General features: G+C 44.0%; 1 protein-coding gene across 2 annotated transcripts in view; it reads left to right on the top strand.

Moving 5' to 3' along the window:
• PLXNA3 (plexin A3) overlaps positions 1-20,668 on the top strand; it is a 66,640-nt gene extending 45,972 nt beyond the window's left edge. Inside the window, exons 17-31 of one of the 2 annotated variants that reach the window (XM_070938129.1) lie at positions 548-787; positions 2,929-3,072; positions 4,074-4,308; positions 6,099-6,241; positions 7,100-7,356; positions 7,633-7,699; positions 8,040-8,186; positions 8,923-9,082; positions 9,233-9,336; positions 10,635-10,731; positions 12,710-12,903; positions 14,880-15,049; positions 15,383-15,595; positions 18,759-18,909; positions 19,674-20,668. In XM_070938129.1, coding sequence (XP_070794230.1) covers positions 548-787; positions 2,929-3,072; positions 4,074-4,308; positions 6,099-6,241; positions 7,100-7,356; positions 7,633-7,699; positions 8,040-8,186; positions 8,923-9,082; positions 9,233-9,336; positions 10,635-10,731; positions 12,710-12,903; positions 14,880-15,049; positions 15,383-15,595; positions 18,759-18,909; positions 19,674-19,769 — 2,418 coding nt within the window. In that variant the 3' untranslated portion in view covers positions 19,770-20,668. Of the gene's footprint in view, positions 1-547; positions 788-2,928; positions 3,073-4,073; positions 4,309-6,098; positions 6,274-7,099; positions 7,357-7,632; positions 7,700-8,039; positions 8,187-8,922; positions 9,083-9,232; positions 9,337-10,634; positions 10,732-12,709; positions 12,904-14,879; positions 15,050-15,382; positions 15,596-18,758; positions 18,910-19,673 lie in introns of both variants that reach the window. The other variant, XM_070938130.1, reaches the window with a different exon arrangement.
• Positions 20,669-21,185: the final 517 nt, after the last annotated feature.

The raw sequence follows: 21,185 nt of genomic DNA, 5'->3' as shown, positions 1-21,185 counted from the left end.
TTGGAATTCCCTGGAAGGACAGATAAGAAATAAAAATGACAAAACCTAAAAATAAGATTACTATCTTATTCCAAGAGAAAAAAGAATATATATCCAAGATACAATTAAGAATGGGGCAGAGAATGTGGCAGCTCCCCTTAGGATCTAACCGGTTATGTTGAGGTGATCCATGTGGCATGGGCCTTGCTAAAGTATTGAATGGTGCATGTATAAAGTCAGAATTGTATATATTCAGAAGGCCATCCACCATGTGATTTTCTTGTTCATGGATACCTAGTTCTGCAAGTGAATGTTACTTTTAAATAGGTTTCAAATGCAAAATGCATAGAGGATGCTCAGAGCATTGGACTGCTGGGAGTATACCTCTCTTCCCAATCCTTGAAAAGACGCATACTGTATAATTGAAAGCTAAGAGCAATGCAAAGATCCAACTGCAAAGATGGCTATGTCTATTTTTTGCACAGGATGAGGGCTGGTTTTAGAAGGGCAGAGCTGATGGATGCCCTCTGTGGGGCTTGTGTGTTTTTTCTGGTTTGCTTCCCTGCAGAGTTGTCAAGTGCTAAATGACTCCATAATGTTGTGCAAGGCCCCGGGCATTATACCTCGGGAGCAGGCACTGCCCCTTGGAGGTGCTCACCCTGATGAGTTTGGCTTCCTCTTGGATGATGTGGCTGCCACCCGGACCCTGAACCGTTCTGCTTTTACATACTATCCAGACCCGACTTTTGAGACCTTTGGGCCCAGCGGCATACTGGAAATTAAACCCGGATCCCACGTTGTCCTCAAGGTATTGAAGCAGTCTGTGTTGGGGCTTTGAAAATATAATTGTAATGAGGTTCTCCCAGTGTTTTAAAATACAGGTCTCTCCAGAACCCACTTGTTGGAAGCCACGCTTGTGACAAATATTTTTTTGCAATGTTATAAGCATTAAATCCTTTTGGTCAGAGATAAGATAGCCCAGAAGAACAGAGGGTCAGTAGGCTACTATGGCAAATGCCCAGTGGTGAAATCTAAAATTTGTTACCATTGGTTCTGTGGGCATGGCTTGGTGGGGGTGGGGGTAATGTGACTGGATGGGCGTGGCCAATTTAATTTTTTTTTTACTTTTAAAACAATTTTTTCTACAACCTCTTCGGCGAAGAGGTTGTTAATAATGCTTTCAAAAGGCTCTGACGATCCCAGCTGAGTTGCCTGATCGGCAGAGGGTTTTTTAAAAACCCTCTGCCGATCAGGCAACTCAGCTGGGATTGTCAGAAGCATTTAAAAGAAAAAAAGCCTCTGATAATCACGCGGCTCAGCTGGGCATTGGGGGGGCAGGGATTTTTGCTACCAGTTCTCCGAACTACCCGCCTCCATCACTATCGGATCGGGTGATCCGGTCCGAACTGGGAGCATTTCACCCCTGCAAATGCCTCTTATTATGTTTGAGCCACACAAGCGCAGAATTTAATGAGGGTGTATGAGTTTTAATGTTTCTTCCCTTTTCTATAATGTAACTTTGGCTAGTCATGGGATTCAAATAATTTAACAACTGGTTCTCTGCCCTAATGACTGGCTGGGTGGGTGTGTCATGTAGGCGTGGCCAGGAGGTGTGACAGGCAGCACTTGGCCTCCTGCACCTCCCCTGGGAGCAAAAATGGGCTGCAGGGGGGCACCCTGGGCCTAGTAGGCCTCCCTGCACTTACCTGGGAGCAAAAATGGGGCGCATGGGAACTCCTGGAAGGGGAAGGAAGGGGAGGGGCCAGCCAGCAATTTAACAACCAGTTCGCCTGAACCGGCCCGAACCGGCTGCCTTTGGCTGCATAAAGGCATTATGACTATATAAAGACATTTTTTTGTGGGGGGGGAAATAAAATTAGAAGCTGGTGCAAGATGTCCTGAAAAATATTCTAAGAATCAGGGACTCTGCTCTTCTGTCTTTCTCTTTCTCTGTGTCTCTGTCTCTGTCTCTCTCTCTCTCTCTCTCTCTCTCTCTTTTTTTTTTTGCCAGTTTCTGGCATTTACTTCCCATTTCTGGCAAAAAATGCCAATCGGATAAAATGGATTCACCTAACAACTGTGGTGTTAATAAACACTTAACAAACGCTAGCAAAAATGCTGCATTCTTGGTGCCTTGACATACAACCTCAATGACTTTTGATCGTAATTCTGGACTCAATTTTGGTTGTAAATTGAGGACTACCTTAATCAGTGGAAATTGGAAAGCTTGCAAGAAGGGGCAACAGATGTTGCACCGTATGTCCCTTACCGTCAATTCATAAGGGGGAAAAAAATAAAAGTTTTCTAAATTACAATCTTAATTGTAGTTTACAATCAATTCAAAAAATTCTGGCTCATAGGGATCAGCTACTGTAAAAGACATAGCACAGAAGGAAAACAGGATGCCAGAGGGGAGGTGTGGATACAAATTCAGCAATGGTGGGATTCAACCGGTGTAACAACCGATTCGCTGAGCGTGTGCTTTGCATGTGCGTTGCGTTTGGAAACAGCTCTAAAACTTACCTTTTACTGCAGCCCTGATAAGTAAAACAGCTGAGGCGTGGCAATCCACTTTGCCGCGCGGACCAGCTGGGCTTCAAATAAAGGAAATATAGGTCGGTATAGCGCAGGGGCCGGCAGGCGGGCTCACCTGATCGTTGGAACGAACCGGTTGGCTCTCAGCTGATCATCGGAGCTACCGGTTCGAATAGGCTGAATCCCACCCCTGAAATTCAGGCACTAATTTCTAAAGATTCTTAACAATAACCACCAGAATATAGTTTTCATGGAGGAGATGCTAAATATTGTCTTTCAGCACATATAATAAAACAGTCCTGTTCTCCCCTAGATTCTCTCCCTAGTCTCTCAGTGACTCTTAAACATTAAATTAGCTCCCAAATCTAAACTGAGGATGGTGTAATCATATATTTCCTATATTTTTCTTCTCAGGGCCGGAATCTGATCCCTGCAGTATCCGGCAGTACACGACTCAACTACACAGTGCTGATTGGTGGAGAACCTTGCACCCTGACTGTCTCAGAAACCCAATTGTTGTGTGATTCGCCAAGCCAAACTGGAGAGCAGCCAGTCATGGTACATCTGATTTGGGGGCGGGGCTGAGTAAAGGACTTCAGTGGCTTCAGCCATTCACCTCCATTCTGGGGAGCGTCACTAATGTTGTGGGCAGATCAGAACTTGTCCAGTTGATGACATTTTACATGCCTTAATACAGGTAGTCCTCAGTTAGTGACCACAATTGGAACTGGAGGTCTGTTGCTAAAGCACCTTGGTTCCTAGGTGGCAAATCACACGATCGCAAATTGTGATTTCACCTCCACATTCTCCACCAACTCTGCTTGTTGGAAGCCAGTTGTGAAGCGCACTTATAGCGATCATTTGATCGTGGGACACTGCAATGCTTTTAATTGTGCGCTGGTTGCAAAGTGCCTGAATGGTGATCATGGGAACACAGGATACTGAAACAATTGTAAATGTAAGGACTGGTTTCAAAGCTGGTTTTATTACACTATTGTAACTTTAAATGGTCACTAAATGAAGCAGTCAGTTCTTGAGGACTACTTGTATGATATTTTTTAAAGCTGATAAATCTCTGGGGAAAGAAAAATTCCCAAAGACATATAGTTTAGATTCAAAATTGACACAAGTGACTTTAATCATGTCCAGCTTTGTCAAATACAAGCAATTTCCAGCTACAAATTTACATCTGTACTTGAAACATTTGGATGTGGAGAAGATGCAGGGTTCCATAAGGAAGTCCTCCCATATCAGGAAACATGAGGTATTTACCCAAACTGTGGGTACTGACTCCTGACCTGGTTGAAAAATGAAAAGTGAATAAGAAAGAAAGATTTAATGACCTGCAGACATTCTCATGGAAAGCCAATCATTCACTCTCAGCTCACCTCACCTCACAGGGTTGTTGTTGTTGTGATGGAAATAGGAAGAAGGCATGTTCGGTATTTTGTTGCCTTGAGTTATTTATAAAAATAATACAGGGAGGGAGGGAGGGAGGGAGAGGGAGAGGGAGAGGGAGAGAGAGAGAGAAAAATAGCATTGCTCTCCTTTCCTTGCAGATCCTGGTGGGAGGTCTGTTATTCTCTCCAGGCACCCTTCACATCTATCCTGAGGCAGCCTTGCCTTTGCCAGCTCTGGTGGGCTTAGGGGCAGGAGGAAGCCTCCTTCTAGGGGCTATCATTGGGGTGCTGGTAGCCTACAAACGGAAGACACGGGATGCAGACCGTACTCTGAAGCGCCTGCAGCTGCAGATGGACAACCTGGAGTCACGGGTGGCTCTGGAATGCAAGGAAGGTACTGACGGGAATGGAAATTGACGGAAGTGCTATAAAACTGTCAAGAAGTGGCCAGAGAAAGAGGGAGGGGGCATTGTCTTTGTTTCCGAGGCTGAAACATTTCATCAATGTCTCCATTGGCATACAGCCCTGACTAACGTCATATTCACAGACGCAGTTCTCATATATCATAGTAAATAAATCTAGAATTTTCCCCAGCTCTTTATAACACCAGGGCTTATTCCCCAGCTAGTTTTGTTTGCTTCTTCTAGATTAGAGGGATCCTTTGTTTTTCCCATTCTTACATCAAAATGTATTTTGTATAGCCACAAAGTCGTGGAAGAATTCATAACATTTCATTCCCTCTTCAGCTCTCCCAAGAGTTAAACTTTGGCAAGGGAGGAAGAGAGGGCACCTTGACTTCCATGCATTTGCATATGCATATGCAACAGACCAAGTTGTGACTCACACATTGGACAAATCCAAGCCAAGATCCTTTTCTCTGCAGTGTGGCAGTGCCTTACGTTCACTAACAAAAGTGAACAGCCCACAAAACTAGACAGTAGGCAAAATTCACCAGGTGTGACTCACAAAGCGAATGCAGGCAAGCCAATATATTTTTCTTTGCAGTGTAGGCAGTGCTTTACCTTTAGTTCACTAGCAAAAGCTGCCATACTCGACTTATGCAATTGTGTAGAGTCCTTTAAATTGGCTCTGATGATATCAAGAGTCTGATGTCGCCTTGAATTTTTTCCCCCTGAAAATCATGGGAAGAGATGATGGGGCGGGGGGGGGGGGGGCGGGGGCAGCCATGGAGAGATTCTGCTTTTGACATAATACCTATCTCGTGCAATTTAAATTTATGAAAGGAAAAGCAAACGTGGCTGTGTTGTAAAGTTGTTTTCACAGAAAAATAAAAATGTGTATTTTGGACCAAAAAAAGCTCATACTGAAAAGTAGAATGCCAATGGTTGTACAGTACATTATTTTCATGCCTCTTAGATGTACGAGCATAAGGGTGGGTGGGTGTGCGCACACTCATGCACTCACACACACACACACTGTCCCAAGAGAATATCCTATAGGGCTAACCTAAGGTACATAACGGCCAAGCGGAATGCATTAAATGGCATTTTCACTTCAGTTGCATAGTATCTCAAGACCAATTGTTAAGGCAATCTGAGACAGAAGATTCCCACAAGCCTCCTTCCTGACCTCTCAATAGCAAGGAAAAATACACTAATAATGGCTTAAAGATGAGGGGGAATGGGTGACCATGACACCCCAAACCAAGTGGTTTGAGGCAGCTCTGCCTAATGATAAAACTCTATTTTCAACCCAGAATGTTTTAGAGTAAAGGAAGGGTAAGCAGAGAAGAGATTTGAAGAATATTATATCGCATGCTTTGAGCCATTATTCCAGTCTGAAATGATAGGTTTACTTGAGCCAGTTTCATATACATAGAGGAAGGATGGTAGCTTCAGAGACGTGATGTGGTTCCAGTTGGCAGCTAGTCTCAAAGGAAAAATTAAGAATTTAGATGCTTTTTCAAGCAGCCTTAGCATACACTGGTTACATGTTGCCAAAACATGCACATGTAGTATGTAAGCATGATGATCTGCAGTCTTTTCCACGTGGAATATACCTGTTCATTTTTGCTGCCTGATCTGATGAGGCAGGGCTATTGCAGGGCAAGGATGGCTTGATGGTTAATTCTTTGGCTCTGTTACGGTCAAAAGAAGCAGAGTGGAAGGAAAAGTTGCCTTTGCAAACAACTCAACATTTTTAACAGTCTTCTACCTTCTTCAGCTTTTGCTGAGTTGCAGACAGATATTAACGAGCTGACAAACAACATGGATGGTGTGAAGATCCCATTCCTGGATTATCGGACATATGCAAGGCGTGTGCTCTTTCCGGGGGTGGATGATCACCCAGCACTTCAAGAAACCAGTGTGAGTGCTTGTCATGGAAAAATGAGACCTGTGTGACATGCTGTCTTAACAATAATATTAAATTGAGGATAAATTGAGCTAGAGAGATTGGTTTATCCTGAGGTTTGGTACACCGAGGTCTTTATGTTTCGATATCTCTGGTATCATTGTCTCCTGAACTTGTCAACTCAGATGCTTGTTCCTGAAATTATTGAGGCTGATTCTGCTCCTGATATGATGGATCGAGGAGTTCCTTCTTTTCACAGACCAGCACAGAGACCCCTTTAGTTTGTAGATAATGGCCATCAAGCTGAACTTCTTATTGATCTTCATTTCCACTCTTGTTAGATCTACAAAACTTGCATTCAAAAGCAATATTCTTAATAGTATTAAGAAGTGGAAGCAAACAGAGGAAAACTACCCTTTTTTATGAGATTATCTATCTTTCTGTCTGTCTGTCTATCTATCTGTCTGTTTATCATCTATCATTTATCATCTATCCATCTATCATTTATCATATCTATATCTATCTATTACCTATCTGTCTATCATTTATCATATCTATCTGTCTGCCTGTCTATCATCTATCATTCATCCATCCATCCATCCATCTATCATCTATCTATCGTCTATCTATCTGTCTGTCTTGGGGCTACTAGAAATGAAGTGGTATGATCCAGCAAGACAGTCTGCATGTTCCAAAGTGCATAGAGGTGGAACAGGTATGTGACATCAAGGGCAGATAAAAAGACTTTCCCGGTTGTGAGCAACATCCGGCCTATGGCATGTGGAAAGCTGCAAGGAATATTTGTCATTGCCCTTGCTAGCCATGTTGCCATATTGGCTTAGGGAACGGTTTCTGTTTTCTTGCCTCTGCAGACACCACCAAGCACAGAGAAAGGGCTCCGTCTCTTTGGGCAGTTACTACACACTCGGCCTTTCCTGCTGACCTTCATCCACACCCTGGAAGGCCAGCGAGGTTTCTCCATGCGAGATAGAGGCGCTGTTGCTTCTCTGACGATGGTGGCCCTGCAGGGCAGGCTTGACTATGCTACTGGGGTGCTGAAGCAGCTGCTGGCTGACCTCATTGAGAAGAATCTGCAGAACCGTGCCCACCCCAAGCTGTTGCTCCGCCGGTGCGAGACCTTCTTTGATTCCCATGCTCCTCTCCTCCTGGTCCCAATTAAATGTTGCTATTTAACAATTAAATTGGCAACAGCGAACAGCATGAGTCCGTATTATCAACAATATTCTTGGGATAGTCAGAACACAAGTTTCAGACGCGATGTTAGAAGAGTGGAGAGATCCAGATCCTTTTCTTCCTTTTCACAAAACACTACTGCAGGCATAGGGGACTACTTCTTCCATCTCACAGTCGCAAGCAACACTCCTCTATCTTTCTCTTGTTCCAGGACGGAGTCAGTGGCTGAGAAAATGTTGACCAATTGGTTTACTTTTCTGCTGCATAGGTTCCTGAAGGTAAGAGGGCCTGAAACTTGGGCTCATATGAGTGCCTGAAATTTGGGCCACCTTTGGGTCTTCAGACTTATTGTGTTACAACCCTGGAATCATTAGCTTCATCAATTTAATGATATTCTCTGCCCAGTGGGAAATTTGAGCAAAAATCCTGGGCACTGTTATTCAGAGATAGAACGTAAGCCTTAAATGTGGAAGACCTTAATCTTTAGGGCTTCCCTTAAAAAACGAACAGATAGATTTGGTGAGAATAGAAAATACAGAGCCAGGTTTACCTATCATCTCATTTGCTACCTGCAGATTCCGAAGTTTCCTGCTTCAAGCTTGTCTCTTCCTTACCTAGGAGTGTGCTGGGGAGCCATTATTCATGCTGTTCTGTGCCATCAAGCAGCAGATGGAGAAAGGCCCAATAGATGCCATCACAGGCGAGGCACGCTACTCGTTGAGCGAGGACAAGCTCATTCGCCAGCAGATTGATTACAAGACCTTGGTGAGCTCTTGGGGTGGCAACAGAAGCAGCCAGGGAGCCCACCACATATTCCACTTCACTAAATCATGGCTATGTGTGGGAGAAGGAGCTTGTTGCCTAAGTCATTCTAAGCTTGCAATTTTGGCTTGGAGGTGTCTGCGCCACCAGATTAATGAAGCATTCTCATTTTGTAACAATTGGAAACCTTCCTAAGTGGGTTAATTACTTAATTTCAAAAATGGGGGAACCAGCCTGGAAGAAGCAGAGCGTAGATAGAGCTGGGAATTATGGGTGATGTACCATGAAAGATTACATTGTGCAAAATACCATAACGCTACAGAGATTTGGGATTTGATTGGTACTCTGCAAGGTATTTCATGCTGGGCCTCAGCTATGGTAAAGAAAACAGGTGCTACTTACAGACAGCTGGTTGGGAAGACTGAAAGGCTCTTCAACAAAGTAGCCAAATATTTTGTCCTTCTGTGAATAGGCCTCATCTAGTTTCAGTATCACAAACCCCAAATGCAGTTCTGTTATCTACATCCATTATTTGGCAAAAGTTTTTTTAACACACTGAGCACTGAAACACTTGTTGGGAGCTGCGTTAAAATGCAGAGGTCTAAATGTGTAGTTTTTCCTTAGCTATGGAAGCTGAGAGAAGTGGGATAGTTACTTCTCAATCCAAATCCCAGATCTGCAGATGTGCATACATGTGTATCTTTACCGTGATTAAAATGAGATTTCTTTTTCCTGCTAGACATTATTATGCACCCCTCCTGAGCCACCTGGGGGACCTGCAGTGCCTGTTAAAGTTTTAAACTGTGATTCAGTGACACAAGTGAAGGAGAAGCTCCTAGATGCCGTATATCGAGGAGTACCCTATTCGCAGCGGCCACGAGCTGAAGACATGGAGCTAGGTATGAAGACGGGAACATGGCAGAAAGCAGGTGGGGTTGTGAGCATGGAATGGACCTGGGTAATCAGCCACTGGCTTAAATTTGTAACTAAATAGGAAGAGAGAATAATAAAGCCAACTGTCTTCCCACTCGTCTTCCGGTTTATCCCAGAGTGGTGTCAGGGTGCTGGGGGACGGACCATCTTGCAGGATGAAGATGCCACAAGTAAAATTGAGGGAGACTGGAAGCGGCTCAACACGTTGGGACATTATCAGGTATTTGCCTTCCTTTTCTGGACTAATCAACTGTGAGGTTGGAGATTCGTTCTCCGAGTTCAGAGAACGAACCTTCACCTCATCCTCCACCTAAGCTAAGGATATTCACCACCATCCCTAATTAACTTTCTTAATATGTATGCTTCAGTTTGGGACTAAAAACTTCAATAGTGTACAATAGTGTACATGAACATATAGTTTTAGCTTTCTTTTAAAGTTCTGAGTAGTTTGTATTATAGTAGTCACGCTTACCATAATATTGCCAGCAGTCAACACATTGTGAAGAATCCTTTAGTCACCACTAGAGTAGAATCCACTGAAATCAAAAGGGGGAAATTGAATTTCTCTGAATAAAGTCCCCCCCCCCAATGGCTCTTGGTTTTGGATTAAGGCTTACCTCAAGGTGCTACTCTTAATAGTTTTGGATTGCCTCAGAGGTCCTCTTCATGTTGGCGGTTTGTTCTTGTATATTTTTTTTAGAAATTAGTGCAATGTATAATTGCTTAAATTATGAACTAAGAAGCTTCCTGTTCAGCTTTTGGCTGGATTATAAATTTGATCAGAGGGCTTTGCCCAAACTAGCTTTCTCTTAACCGCCCCAATATTTGTATGAAGGAGTGCACAAATACTGTGATGATAGAAAGTTAGTAATCCCTTTAGAGCGATCTGCAATCCAGCAGTATTGTCACCTATCACAGGCTACTGTGGTAAACAAAATGAAGCTCAGATCACATTAGGTAGGTCATAGTATTTATTGGCAAGTATTTATGAATTGATGTGTTGGCATATTCTCTTGACTGCATGATTGCAGATAGTTCTAAAAAGTTCACAAACTTTCTTTCATTTCTATATCCTTACTCTAGGTTCTGGTAGGGGAATAATGATTCTCCTCTAATTTACAGAATTTACAATGACTGCCTAAAATGCATTTAAAGTTTGAAGTGTACTGATAGAAGAGAATATCAGGGTTAGATTGTGGGGGGTCCTTGGTGCTCTCTGAGCTTGGTGGCTTTCTTGCAGAAGTTTCATTACCAAACTAGGTGCTGGGATGGTGACATCATCAGAGCACTGATAATGTTACCTAGTTTGGTAATAAAACATCTGCAACCAAACCACCAAGCTCAGAGAGCACCAAGGACTGCATAGTTTGAAGTATGCTATATTAATGCTAAGTATTATTAATGTTGTTAACTGGTCAACATTCCTCTTTCTTCTCTTCCCCCATCCCAATCCATCTTATCTTTAAACCCACTTCCCCCACCCTTCCACTCCTGCCATCTCTGCAATTTAACACACAGGTAGCAGATGGCTCCACGGTGGCCTTGGTTCCTAGGCAGGCATCAGGCTACAATATTGCAAGCTCCTTCACTTTCACCCATTCGCTGAGTCGCTATGGTAAGGAATGGCACCTCCACCCCAGCTACCCACCCACCCCGATCTTCACCATCACAGAGATGCATGTCTGCCCTAAATGACTTGCAAATCCCGGATTTTTCTCCAGCAGCATAACCTAACATTGCAAAGAAATGCTTAATTCAGTTCGGGTGTGAAGGTACTCTAAAACGTAGCAGGGCTGTTTGTGAGTTATGTGCTGCCTGGACCTCTGCCAAAGTAGTATATGAGATAGGTAGGTTGTCCCTGTGGAAGCACCCCTGGAAAGAATTATTTGTACTTTCAAAGGGTTCCCAGGCAAGGGAAGAATCCATGCTTCTTGCCCAAGGAAGTAAGCAGCATGGATAACAGAGGTAGGGAAGGATGGGATATGGATGTAGATGACCTCAGAGTAGAGTCTTCAACAGGGTTTCCAAGGGATTGTGGCTACCTCATTAAGATTTAAGCAGATGGCTACAGACTAGGGCTATGCAGAGATCCAGATTTAAATATTATTTGGAGGGGCAGATGTGGACATGCCTTTTGCGCTTATCAGGAACACCTCAAAGCAGCCATGCATGTTCCTGGGACATGTTCCATACATGTGGGCAGGGGTGGGCTGCTGGGGTTCGGGAGAACCTCTAACTAAGATTCTGTGCAGTTTGGAGAACCCCTAAATTCCACTCCTGGCTGGCCTTGCCCACCCCACCCTGCCCCTCCCAGAAGTCCCCACATGGCCCATTTTGGATGCAGGTAAGTGTAGGGCGTGCACAGAGGCTCAGGGAAGGCGAAAAATGGGCCTACCGGAAGTTTGGGCCTCCGGAGCCTGGGAAGGCCGTTTTTGCCTTTCTGGAGGCTCGACGAAACCCTCCGGAGCCCGAGGAGGGCAAAAATCCCCCCCCCAGTGCAGGAGGCTGACTAGGCCACGCCCACCCAGCAACCAGGCAGCGAACCCCTTGCTACAATTTTTGAAGCCCACCCCTGCATGTGGGGTAACTTGCAGAGTGAACTCTTTGAAAATGTATGCTAGAGCAATCCAGACTTTCTGACTAAGGAGCCGAATTCTACAATCTGTATACATTGTGCAAATGTTCATCCTTTCTCATTTTTTTGTAGTTTTCCAAACACTGAAAATCTTACCTGCTTGCAGTTCACTTTACATTTTTAAGGCTGTTGTTATAACCATAAGCTCTAGAAATTTGCTTGAAAGTAAGAAAGAAGTCGAAATGCTTCATTTTCTGGGCTTGCTCTTAATTCCTGCTGAGTTGCAGCATGCTTGTCGTCCTTGAAACTGGAAGGCATACCCTTGAAGTTGTATATTCTGGCATTTGGGACTTGTTTTCAGGATACAGCTTTTCCATCTTTTGTCTGAGCCCTCATAAACTGAGATTATAGCTTTGTGCAAATGAGCCTCTGTCGTCTTTTTATGTGGCTTGGCATGCAGAGGCATATCCTCTCTCTGACACACACACACACACACACACACACACACACACACACACACACGCTTTACATGGTGCTGTAGATGCTTCTTTGCATGAGAAGGGCCACCCCCATTCTATGTGTTCAGCAGCCCCGCAAACCTGAGATCTAAGTTATCAGTATTTCCGTGATCAGTCTTTGACAGGCAGCTCTTGCCACGTCTGAATTTTATTCCCTGGGCTTCCTCCCAGCATTATCCTGGCCTAGCTGTAATTTTCTTTGCTATTCCAGGCACGAAATGTCTATAATTTTACAGCCACTCCCACTTTGTGGTTGGAGCAGAAGGGGTATACTTTACCTGGTCTCTGGAGGGGTGAGGATGATGGTAATAGTGGTTCTGCTCAGATTTCAGGGTCTGAGCCTGAAAGAAAAAAAAAACCCTTCTTCTGGATATAGAAAGGTTTTTTTAAAAGTTTAATCTCGGCTGGAAGGAGCTGCCTGGAAAGCAGGCTCTTTGGCCCAGGATTGAATTGAGCAAACTCAAAGTGACTTCATTTCTCTCCCCTCCCAACCCTTGTAGAGAGTTTGTTGCGTACTTCCAGCAGTCCAGAGAGCTTGCGCTCAAGAGCTCCCATCCTCACTCCAGATCAAGATTCAGGCACCCGCCTCTGGCATCTGGTTAAGAACCACGAGCATCTCGGAGACCCCAAGGAAGGGGAGCGAGGGAGCAAGATGGTTTCTGAGATCTACCTCACCCGGCTTCTTGCCACCAAGGTATGGTTGGAAGAGACCTGGATCTCGGAGTTAGTAGACAGGTTTAGTCTTCACCCTACATCACCTTACATTAACCCTACAACCTGGAATGGAAGCATTCAGGCAAGATAGTCTAAGTTTAAACCAATCCTTTATTTATTTGTTTATTAAATGTCTATGCTTCCCGTCTCGCTGATTCAGCGACTTTGGGGGACTTACAATAGAATAAAAAACAGTGCGAAACAGCAATTAAAATTAGAAAATTTGAATAGAAAAGTTAAAAGTTAAAAACCAAGATGATGGGTGGCCTGTGGATGAGAATCTTCTCTACCCATTCAGCCACCCCCAACATAGCAAGCCCCTGTCAGGGCCCCAGGCCAAGCAGCAGAGCCAGATTTTTAGGCTCTTCCAGAAGGCCAGGAATGTGGGGGAAGACTTCATCTCCAACTGGAGAATATTCCATGCAGTGGGGGCCACAGCAGAAAAGGCTCTTCTCCTGAACCCCGCCTGCCAAAATTCTTTGGTTGATTGATGTCTTTCATTGGAAGATAAGGTATTGCACAGTTTCAGAACCAGTCCTTTTAATAGCCGACCAAGAGATTTTTCAGCCTTTGTTGGCTCTATAACTCTTGCCTTCAACAAAACTTTGCTAAAGAGACATTTCTCCAAATTTTCTCCCCAAAATTTCAGTTTTTGTTCAATCTTGCCAAGTTCTTCACATAGAAAGCCTGAATGTCCCTTCCGAACAGAACATTGTTTAACCTACCTCCTATCTAGCAACAGGAGCAGGAACATTGGTTCCCTTGCTTTGGACTCTATGCTATTTGGCCACGTTTCAGTGCTTGCCAGCTGACATCTAAATAAAGTTTCAAGTGCTTTATTGACACCGCAACATCAGATCTGGCAAAATTAAAGCTGTAAATTGCCAGGTAGCGAAGAAGAAAAGCAAGTATCATTTGAAGTCTGAATTGTAGTCGTGTATATTTGTGTTCCGTCTCTCTCTGTGCTTGATTTAATTACACTATTGTTATCTGGAACTTTGTTGTAATATTATTTGGTAATATATAGTAATGCTATCAAGATCCTCACAGAGCAATCATTCCCATGTACCTTGGCAATAGCAGCAATAAATTAAATTGATGTGAAAGTAGCTTCTGTTGAAATGTAGATGCAATTTAAACTTGTGGATTTTGAAGGGATTAATGTTATAGTTCCAAATCAGGGCCATTTGATATAGATTTATAGTCAAACTCTAGTAACAGAGTACGAGATGAGCTGGGAAAGAATATCTGAAACAAAACACTGAGCCTTGTTATTTTTCTGGGAAATATTGAGATTAAATTTATTCTCTGACAGCTGTTTACAAGCACTCCTTTTATTTTCTGTGGGATCCTAATAAGGACCTTAGTGTTTGCAAAATTAATGATTCTCCCTTTGCATAATTTAGCAAACTATTTTGATCTAGACACCATTTGGCAGTTTTCAGATCATGTTGAGGAGGCAACTGAAAAATGGGCCAGTTTGGGCATCTAGTGGAAGTAATGGGTGGCAAATAAAATGCACTCTTGACGATTGCAAGATTGGCTTTCCCAAAGCAGGTGTGTACATTTTTCTCCAAGGTTATGAAGACTTGAAATGTGGTAATGAAATTGCCATTTTCAGGATCTAGGAAGAACTCCTCAGATAGATATTGTGAGCCCCCCAGAGTTCTTTGCTGAGATGGACAGCTATAGAAATGAAATCAAATGAAATCAATCAATCAATATTTCTAGATTCAAATCACAGCCTCTACCCTGCCAGATGTTCCACCTACCAAGTTCAAGGGAAAACCTCCCATTATTTATCACTTCTGTTTGTTTTTGTTTGGTGGAATTTTGGTACTTCTTAATGAAGGGGGGGGGGGAGTTAGGAAAGGCCATTGTGCTATCCCCAGATTAACAAGTTGTTCTTTCCAACCTCCTCAAAAGATACATTCCAGAAGTATTTGTCTTTTCCAGGGTACATTGCAGAAGTTTGTTGATGATCTGTTTGAGACAGTGTTCAGCACAGCACACCGGGCCAGTGCCCTTCCCTTGCCCATCAAATACATGTTTGACTTCCTGGATGAACAAGCAGAGCGGAGACAGATTGGTGATCCTGATGTTCGACATACCTGGAAAAGCAACTGGTGAGAATTCTGCATTTTGGTTTGTTGTCAACACATGCTATGGCTTTATGTCTGTGAACCACAGCTGGAAACCCACAGCCTAGCATGGCTGAGTACCTACGGTATCAGTCTGCTTAACTCAGAACTGAGCAGGTGTTTCCCAGAGTTCACACAGCTTTAAGCAAAACAAAACAACTCCACTCTTCAAAAGCATCAAATGGAACAATGAAATTGAACACCAGACTTTAACTCCCTTTCATTTTCTCTTCTTCTTGTGACAGATCATTTGGCTCAAGTGATGGCAGTTCTTCCAATATCAATGTCTCATGCAACTTACCTCTTTCTCAATTCTAGTTTGCCCTTGAGGTTTTGGGTGAATGTCATCAAGAACCCACAGTTTGTTTTTGATATTCACAAGAGCAGCATCACGGACGCTTGCCTCTCCGTTGTGGCCCAGACCTTCATGGACTCGTGCTCCACCTCTGAGCACCGCCTGGGCAAGGATTCCCCTTCGACAAAGCTATTATATGCCAAGGATATCCCTGTTTATAAAGGCTGGGTGGAAAGGTGAGGTGCTGGATAAGGGGGGAGGGAATATGGATGATGACACTAGTTGGCAGATCACTTCCTCTTCTAGGAAATGGAAATTGTACCAGTTCCAGATCATAGACTTCATATGCATAGCAAATTCCTGGTTAACAAAACACAATTGTTCCGTTCACAGTATATATTGTATCCAAACAAATAAACTCTCTTACTTATTAATATAATGAGCTAGTTCACACAACATGCCAAAGCAACCAAAGGGTTTCCACAACATGCTGAAATACACATTAGCCAACTACATTTAGCTTAATCATCCAGTGTGAACTCAACAAGTATGGCTAACAAAACCAAGTCTGCTTGATTGAATCACTAAAAGATGTGTGGTATGTGGCCTCCTCTTCCTTTCATTACATCAGGAGTGTCAAACTCGCACCCCGCGGGCCAAATGCATCATGCGCTGGCCACACCCACCTCTGTTTTAGAGAAGGGGAAAAAAGTCATGATATGTCACATGACGACAACGTGATGACACGAGTTTGACACCACTGCATTACATAGAACAGGGCTCGGCAACCTTAAACACTTAAAAAGCCACAAAGTTCCTAACCAGAAGCCCCACCCCACCCCGCATTCAATTGTGGAGCTGACCGGAAGTACAGTCCCCCCCCCCCCCAATAGAGTCTCCTCCTAGCACAGCGTCCTTTTTCCTCTACCTGTCCTAACCGAAAACTGTATCAATTGTGGAGCCGACAATTGTGGAGCCAACGGAACAGGGAGCTGCAGCAGAGGGATGAAAGAGCCACATGCGGCTCCAGAGCTGCGGGTTGCCGACCCCTGACATAGACAAAGGAATGGATCTCTTTTCAAGTAGCAATTAAGGCAGAGGGACAGGAGAACCCAGGTGCTAGATTACTATAGGGAGTCCTTGACGTATGATCATAGTTGAGCCCCAAATTTATGTTGCTTAGTGAGACAGTTAAGGGAGTTTTGTCCCACTTTACGACCTTTCTTGCCGCAGTTGTTAAGTGAATCACTACAGCTGTTAAATTAGTAACATGATGGTTACATGAATCTGGCTTCCCCGTTGACAATGCTTGTCAGAAGGTTGCAAAAAGTGATCGCATAAGCCTGGGACACTGCAATGGTCATAAATACAAACCAGTTGCCAAGTATCCAAATTTTGATCACAGACCATGAGGGTGCTGCACCAGTTGTAAGTATGAAAAATAGTCATAAGTCACTTTTTTCAGGACTGTTGCAGCTTTGAACAGTCACTAAACAAATGGTTGTAATTTGAGGTCTACCTGTACAGTTGGACTCATGTCTTGGCCCAAAGAATGGCCAGCAGTACTGCCTCACACTCAGTATCTTCAGTAGCCTGTTGATGATTCCTGGGTAATCGTTGATGGTTTGTGTAAACTTGGGCCACTACGTGACTTCACAGAAAAAGGTAACAAGCAATCAAGTTAGTTTTTTCTAAATTTGTACAGAATATTATCCTGCAAGAAATTTGTTTATAATACAATTTAATCCAAGGGACTCTTTCCCTAAGTATCACATGTGGCATTCCAACTCCTTCAGCCATAACTTTTAAGGATCAGTTGTATGACTGTTTTGAGGTAAGAAATATGAAGATTATATGCTGTGAAATGGGTCAAAACCCACCCCCCTGACCTATCAACTGTTCTATATGCTAATAAAAAGGGAAGTCATAAGAAAAACGGTTGACCCTGCCTCATGTATACAACTCCTTTAGGTTCATATGGCTTCCCCCCCCCCCACTATTGTCAGTTTTTTAGGAACTTGGGCCAAGTTTTCCCCTCATCACGTGCTGCTAATTAAGCTCTCCTGCATACAAAGCTTGTCTTCTGCCAGTGAACTAAGGCCACCAGCACAGATCTAGTAGTTACCCCATTTGTAGAGAATAGAGTTGGCAAAGCAGGAATCGACCATTCTCATGTTAGAAAGAACTGTTATGTCAGCACAGATCAAGTGCTTTCTGAGGCCATCAAGAGAAGACCAAACATCTATTGACTCAGAAAAGAAGGAGCAAAAAAGCCTAGAGTTTAAATCTTGGAGTATTGATTTATATAACCTTTGATTTATCTGTATATATGGCTTCAGTCTTGTCCGCAATAGAGATTAATCTTGCCAAGTCATGTTTGTGAGCCTTCAACCAAATCAGCCAATTATAGAATAAGGAATTATTTGTCTAGAGAGCCAGGATTTACAGCTATGGCTATCCGAAGCTTGACTCTGCCCAGAAATTATAGCAAAAGAATTTAGCCACGTAATCCATGATAAATCTGCCCAACTTTCTCTAATCTGGGTTGACCAATTTCCAAATTTCCCAACCCGCACAGACATTGCTGAAAATTGTAGAAGTCTTTCCACATACTGGGAGAGTGTCATGATTGTGGAAAGTTAATTAATTAGATTTAGACATTGTTTTGGTATTCTTTCTTAAAATTTTCAGTTTGAGATGGGGAGCGAGTTGCCATATTAAAAATAGATCACACAATTCATTTCTTAGACTTATCTGGAAACAGTTATAATTGCATGCTATAGATTGTGTCCAAAATTAAGGAATCATAGGAAAGAATGGGTCCATGTAGTACCTTTCACTTTTTTTAGAGTATTGCCCTTCATTATCCAACTGCCCATGGTCAAAGCTGATGTCATCTAATATATGTAGGGAGGACTGAATGAAGATTGAATTGTTCCAGATTGTAGCACTCTAGTTCCTTGATGCTCCTTTTGATTGCTTTTCTGCCTTGTCATCCCAAAGTTCCTGGCATTATAGCAGCTCTCTGCCAGATACCAAATTTGGCATCTATGTCCCCTCCCCCCACCACCTGAAGTTTGCATGCCAGACTAATGATTAAAATCAATGTTTATCCAAATATGCCATTTATGCAATATTTGAGCTAAGTATTTCAGAAAGTGCAGCTGAGTGTCAAGGATGTTAGTCTGCTAAATTTGTGCGCTGGCTGCCATTGGCGTACTCAAGGCAAAAATCAATTACAATGAATCCAGAAAAATAGAATTGCTTCATATTTATGTTTATAAGCAGTATGTTTAGGATTGTGCTTGTTTTTCCTCTCTCCACTGAGATGAGATGGAGTCATCTACTATATCTGCTGGTATATGAAATCCTAAAACAATATTTGTCTCTATGTTCTAGGTACTACCGGGACATCACCAAGATGGCTTCCATTAGTGACCAAGACATGGATGCCTACCTAGTAGAGCAATCCCGTCAGCACGCAGGGGAATTTAACACGTTGGGTGCACTGGGAGAGCTCTACAGCTATGTGGGAAGGTACCGTGATGAGGTGAGGCCATGGCTAGGTTGCAACTTTTCCTTCCCCCTTCCCCTTCTGAACCAATCTGCAAACCCCCCACCTGTCCTCAATGGAGTTGCTAACTATACATCTTATAGGGCAGAGAACCTGTCTTGTTCAGTGGAGGCAGGGTGGCATTTGATTAGACGTATTCTCAGCCAACTCCTCTGGTAGCCTCTACTTTTGTTCAGCTCTGGGGCCTCTCATAAAATTAGTCCAACGGTTCAATAGCCAAGGAGTGATTTACAGCTTTGGAGAAGATATTGTAACAAATGGAGCCTTACCTTTTAATATCTGCACCACCCTTCCATCCATTTTTCTCTTCTTTTTAGTTTCCCCCTCTATGCCTGTCACTACCTTGTAAATAGGTATGTCAGCTTTCAGAGGAAGGGCCCTGTTTTACAGATGGTTTAATCCCAAGGAGCCAAAGATCTGTAAATCTGTCCCAGGGAAGGAAGCCTCTCTTTTTCGAACACTCTTAACTCCAGTCCAAAACTCCATCCTAATAAGTGGGCAATCATCTTGCCAGCTTTTTTTACTTCTTGCTGTTGAACATCCGTTTTCAATTTTACTGGATGTTTCTCCATCCTGGTCCCTTGATCTTATACCCCTTTTTGCCCCTGGGAATTTAGTGCTTAGCTCCTCCTGGGCTCTTTTGCCTTTCTCTCTCTCTCTCTCTCTCTCCCTCCCTCCTCTTGGACTGAACATTTTGCTTCTAATCTCTCGTCCTCACCCCCGCCCCACCTTGCCCCCAGATCCTGACTGCGTTGGAACGGGATGCTGCCTGCCGGAAACACAAACTGAAGCCGAAGCTGGAACAAGTCACCACTCTTGTTTCGGGAACAAGCTGAGGATGCTGGAGGGGGAAGGAGGGCAAAGGGAGCGGGCAGCAGGCATCCCGGAGAGGTGCCTCCGAAGGGACTCTACCTCCAACTTGGCTTGTGGCCCCACAAAGGGGAACAGACTTGATCTTTTTAACCTCCCGGGGGGAGGGAGCAAGAGACCTGTGACCTTTTCCCCTGGGGTGGCAGAAAGTCACTGTGGTGCCTCCCCTCCCCAGCCTTCAGTCTGGAAGCAATAACAAGCACCCGCCCCTCCTCTGCCTCTGCCTTGGGAGGAGCCACCCAGAATAAGCAATGAGGTTGGGGTGCAGCCTGATCATGCCCCCTCCCCCTCAAGCCGGCAGCTAAATGGAACCCCCCCACCCCAAATGTTTGTGGACCCCTCCCTTAAATCATACCAATCATCTCCCTAATCCCCCACTCCTTGTTGGTAGCTGGTGGAATCTGCCCTTGTTCTGTTTTTGGTAACCATGGCAATTGGATATTTTTAATCTTACCTGACAGTGCTCCCCCCCCCTCAAACATTCACTCCTACCCCACCTGTTGTGCCCTCACTGGGTGCAGTGCCTTACTCATTAATTTATTATTGCATCTTGTTAAGATTATTGGCTGTAAATGATTCCATTCCCTGGGTGTAGAGATTTCAGTGTAAAAAGTCCTCCATCCTGCCCACCCCCTCACGTACCCCCCCTCGACCCCTTTGTTCTTAAGAGTCTGTGTAAATATTTGCACTGCAGCCTGGAGGGATTCAGTCCCCCCCTTCCTCCCAAAAAATAAAATAAAATAAATTAAAAATAAGAATAAGAATCCCCCTTCAGGGATTAAAGAATTGTGGTGGGGTGGGGAATGCCCCTGCAGCAGCATGGGCTTTTTATTAGTTCATTTTATAATTACTTTTTCTTTTGCTAAATAAAAGCCTGGAAAAAAACACTGCTCTTGATATGATGTGGAGGGATTGGGGGAAATGCCAAAAAATGGGTATTCCGCGGAAACAGGCCCCCATCCAGTGGTGGGATTCAGCCAGTTCTCTCCGGATCGCGCAAACCGGTAGTGGTGACTGTGGGAGGCTCCACCCACCCGCCCGGACATAATGCACAACTACTGCACATGTGCAGAAGGCCGTGCATATGCACAGAGGTGGCACATGCGATCATTTTTGCAAACCGGTAGGGAAGATAAGTGAATCCCACCTCTGCCCCAAGAGTGGGTTCTACTTACCCTTACTACTGGTTTGTAGTGGGGCTGCGCGCATGAGTGAGCAAAGCGAGCGCACACGTGCGCTCTTCTGTGCAAGCACAGAAGCGTTTTGATGACGTTTAGGTCAGTGGGCGGAGCCTCCTGCCAGTTTTACTACCTGTTCTATAGAACCAGTGCGAACCGGTGGCAACCCACCACTGCACTGCCATCATCCTCTTGCATTCCGGT

This window comes from Pituophis catenifer, unplaced genomic scaffold (assembly GCF_029215685.1).
Source record: "Pituophis catenifer annectens isolate HBS135680 unplaced genomic scaffold, rPitCat1.0.hap2 SCAF_2, whole genome shotgun sequence".
Lineage (NCBI taxonomy): Eukaryota > Metazoa > Chordata > Lepidosauria > Squamata > Colubridae > Pituophis > Pituophis catenifer.
Note: the sequence above shows the minus strand (reverse complement) of the source record. Positions and strands in the feature narration are given on the sequence as shown.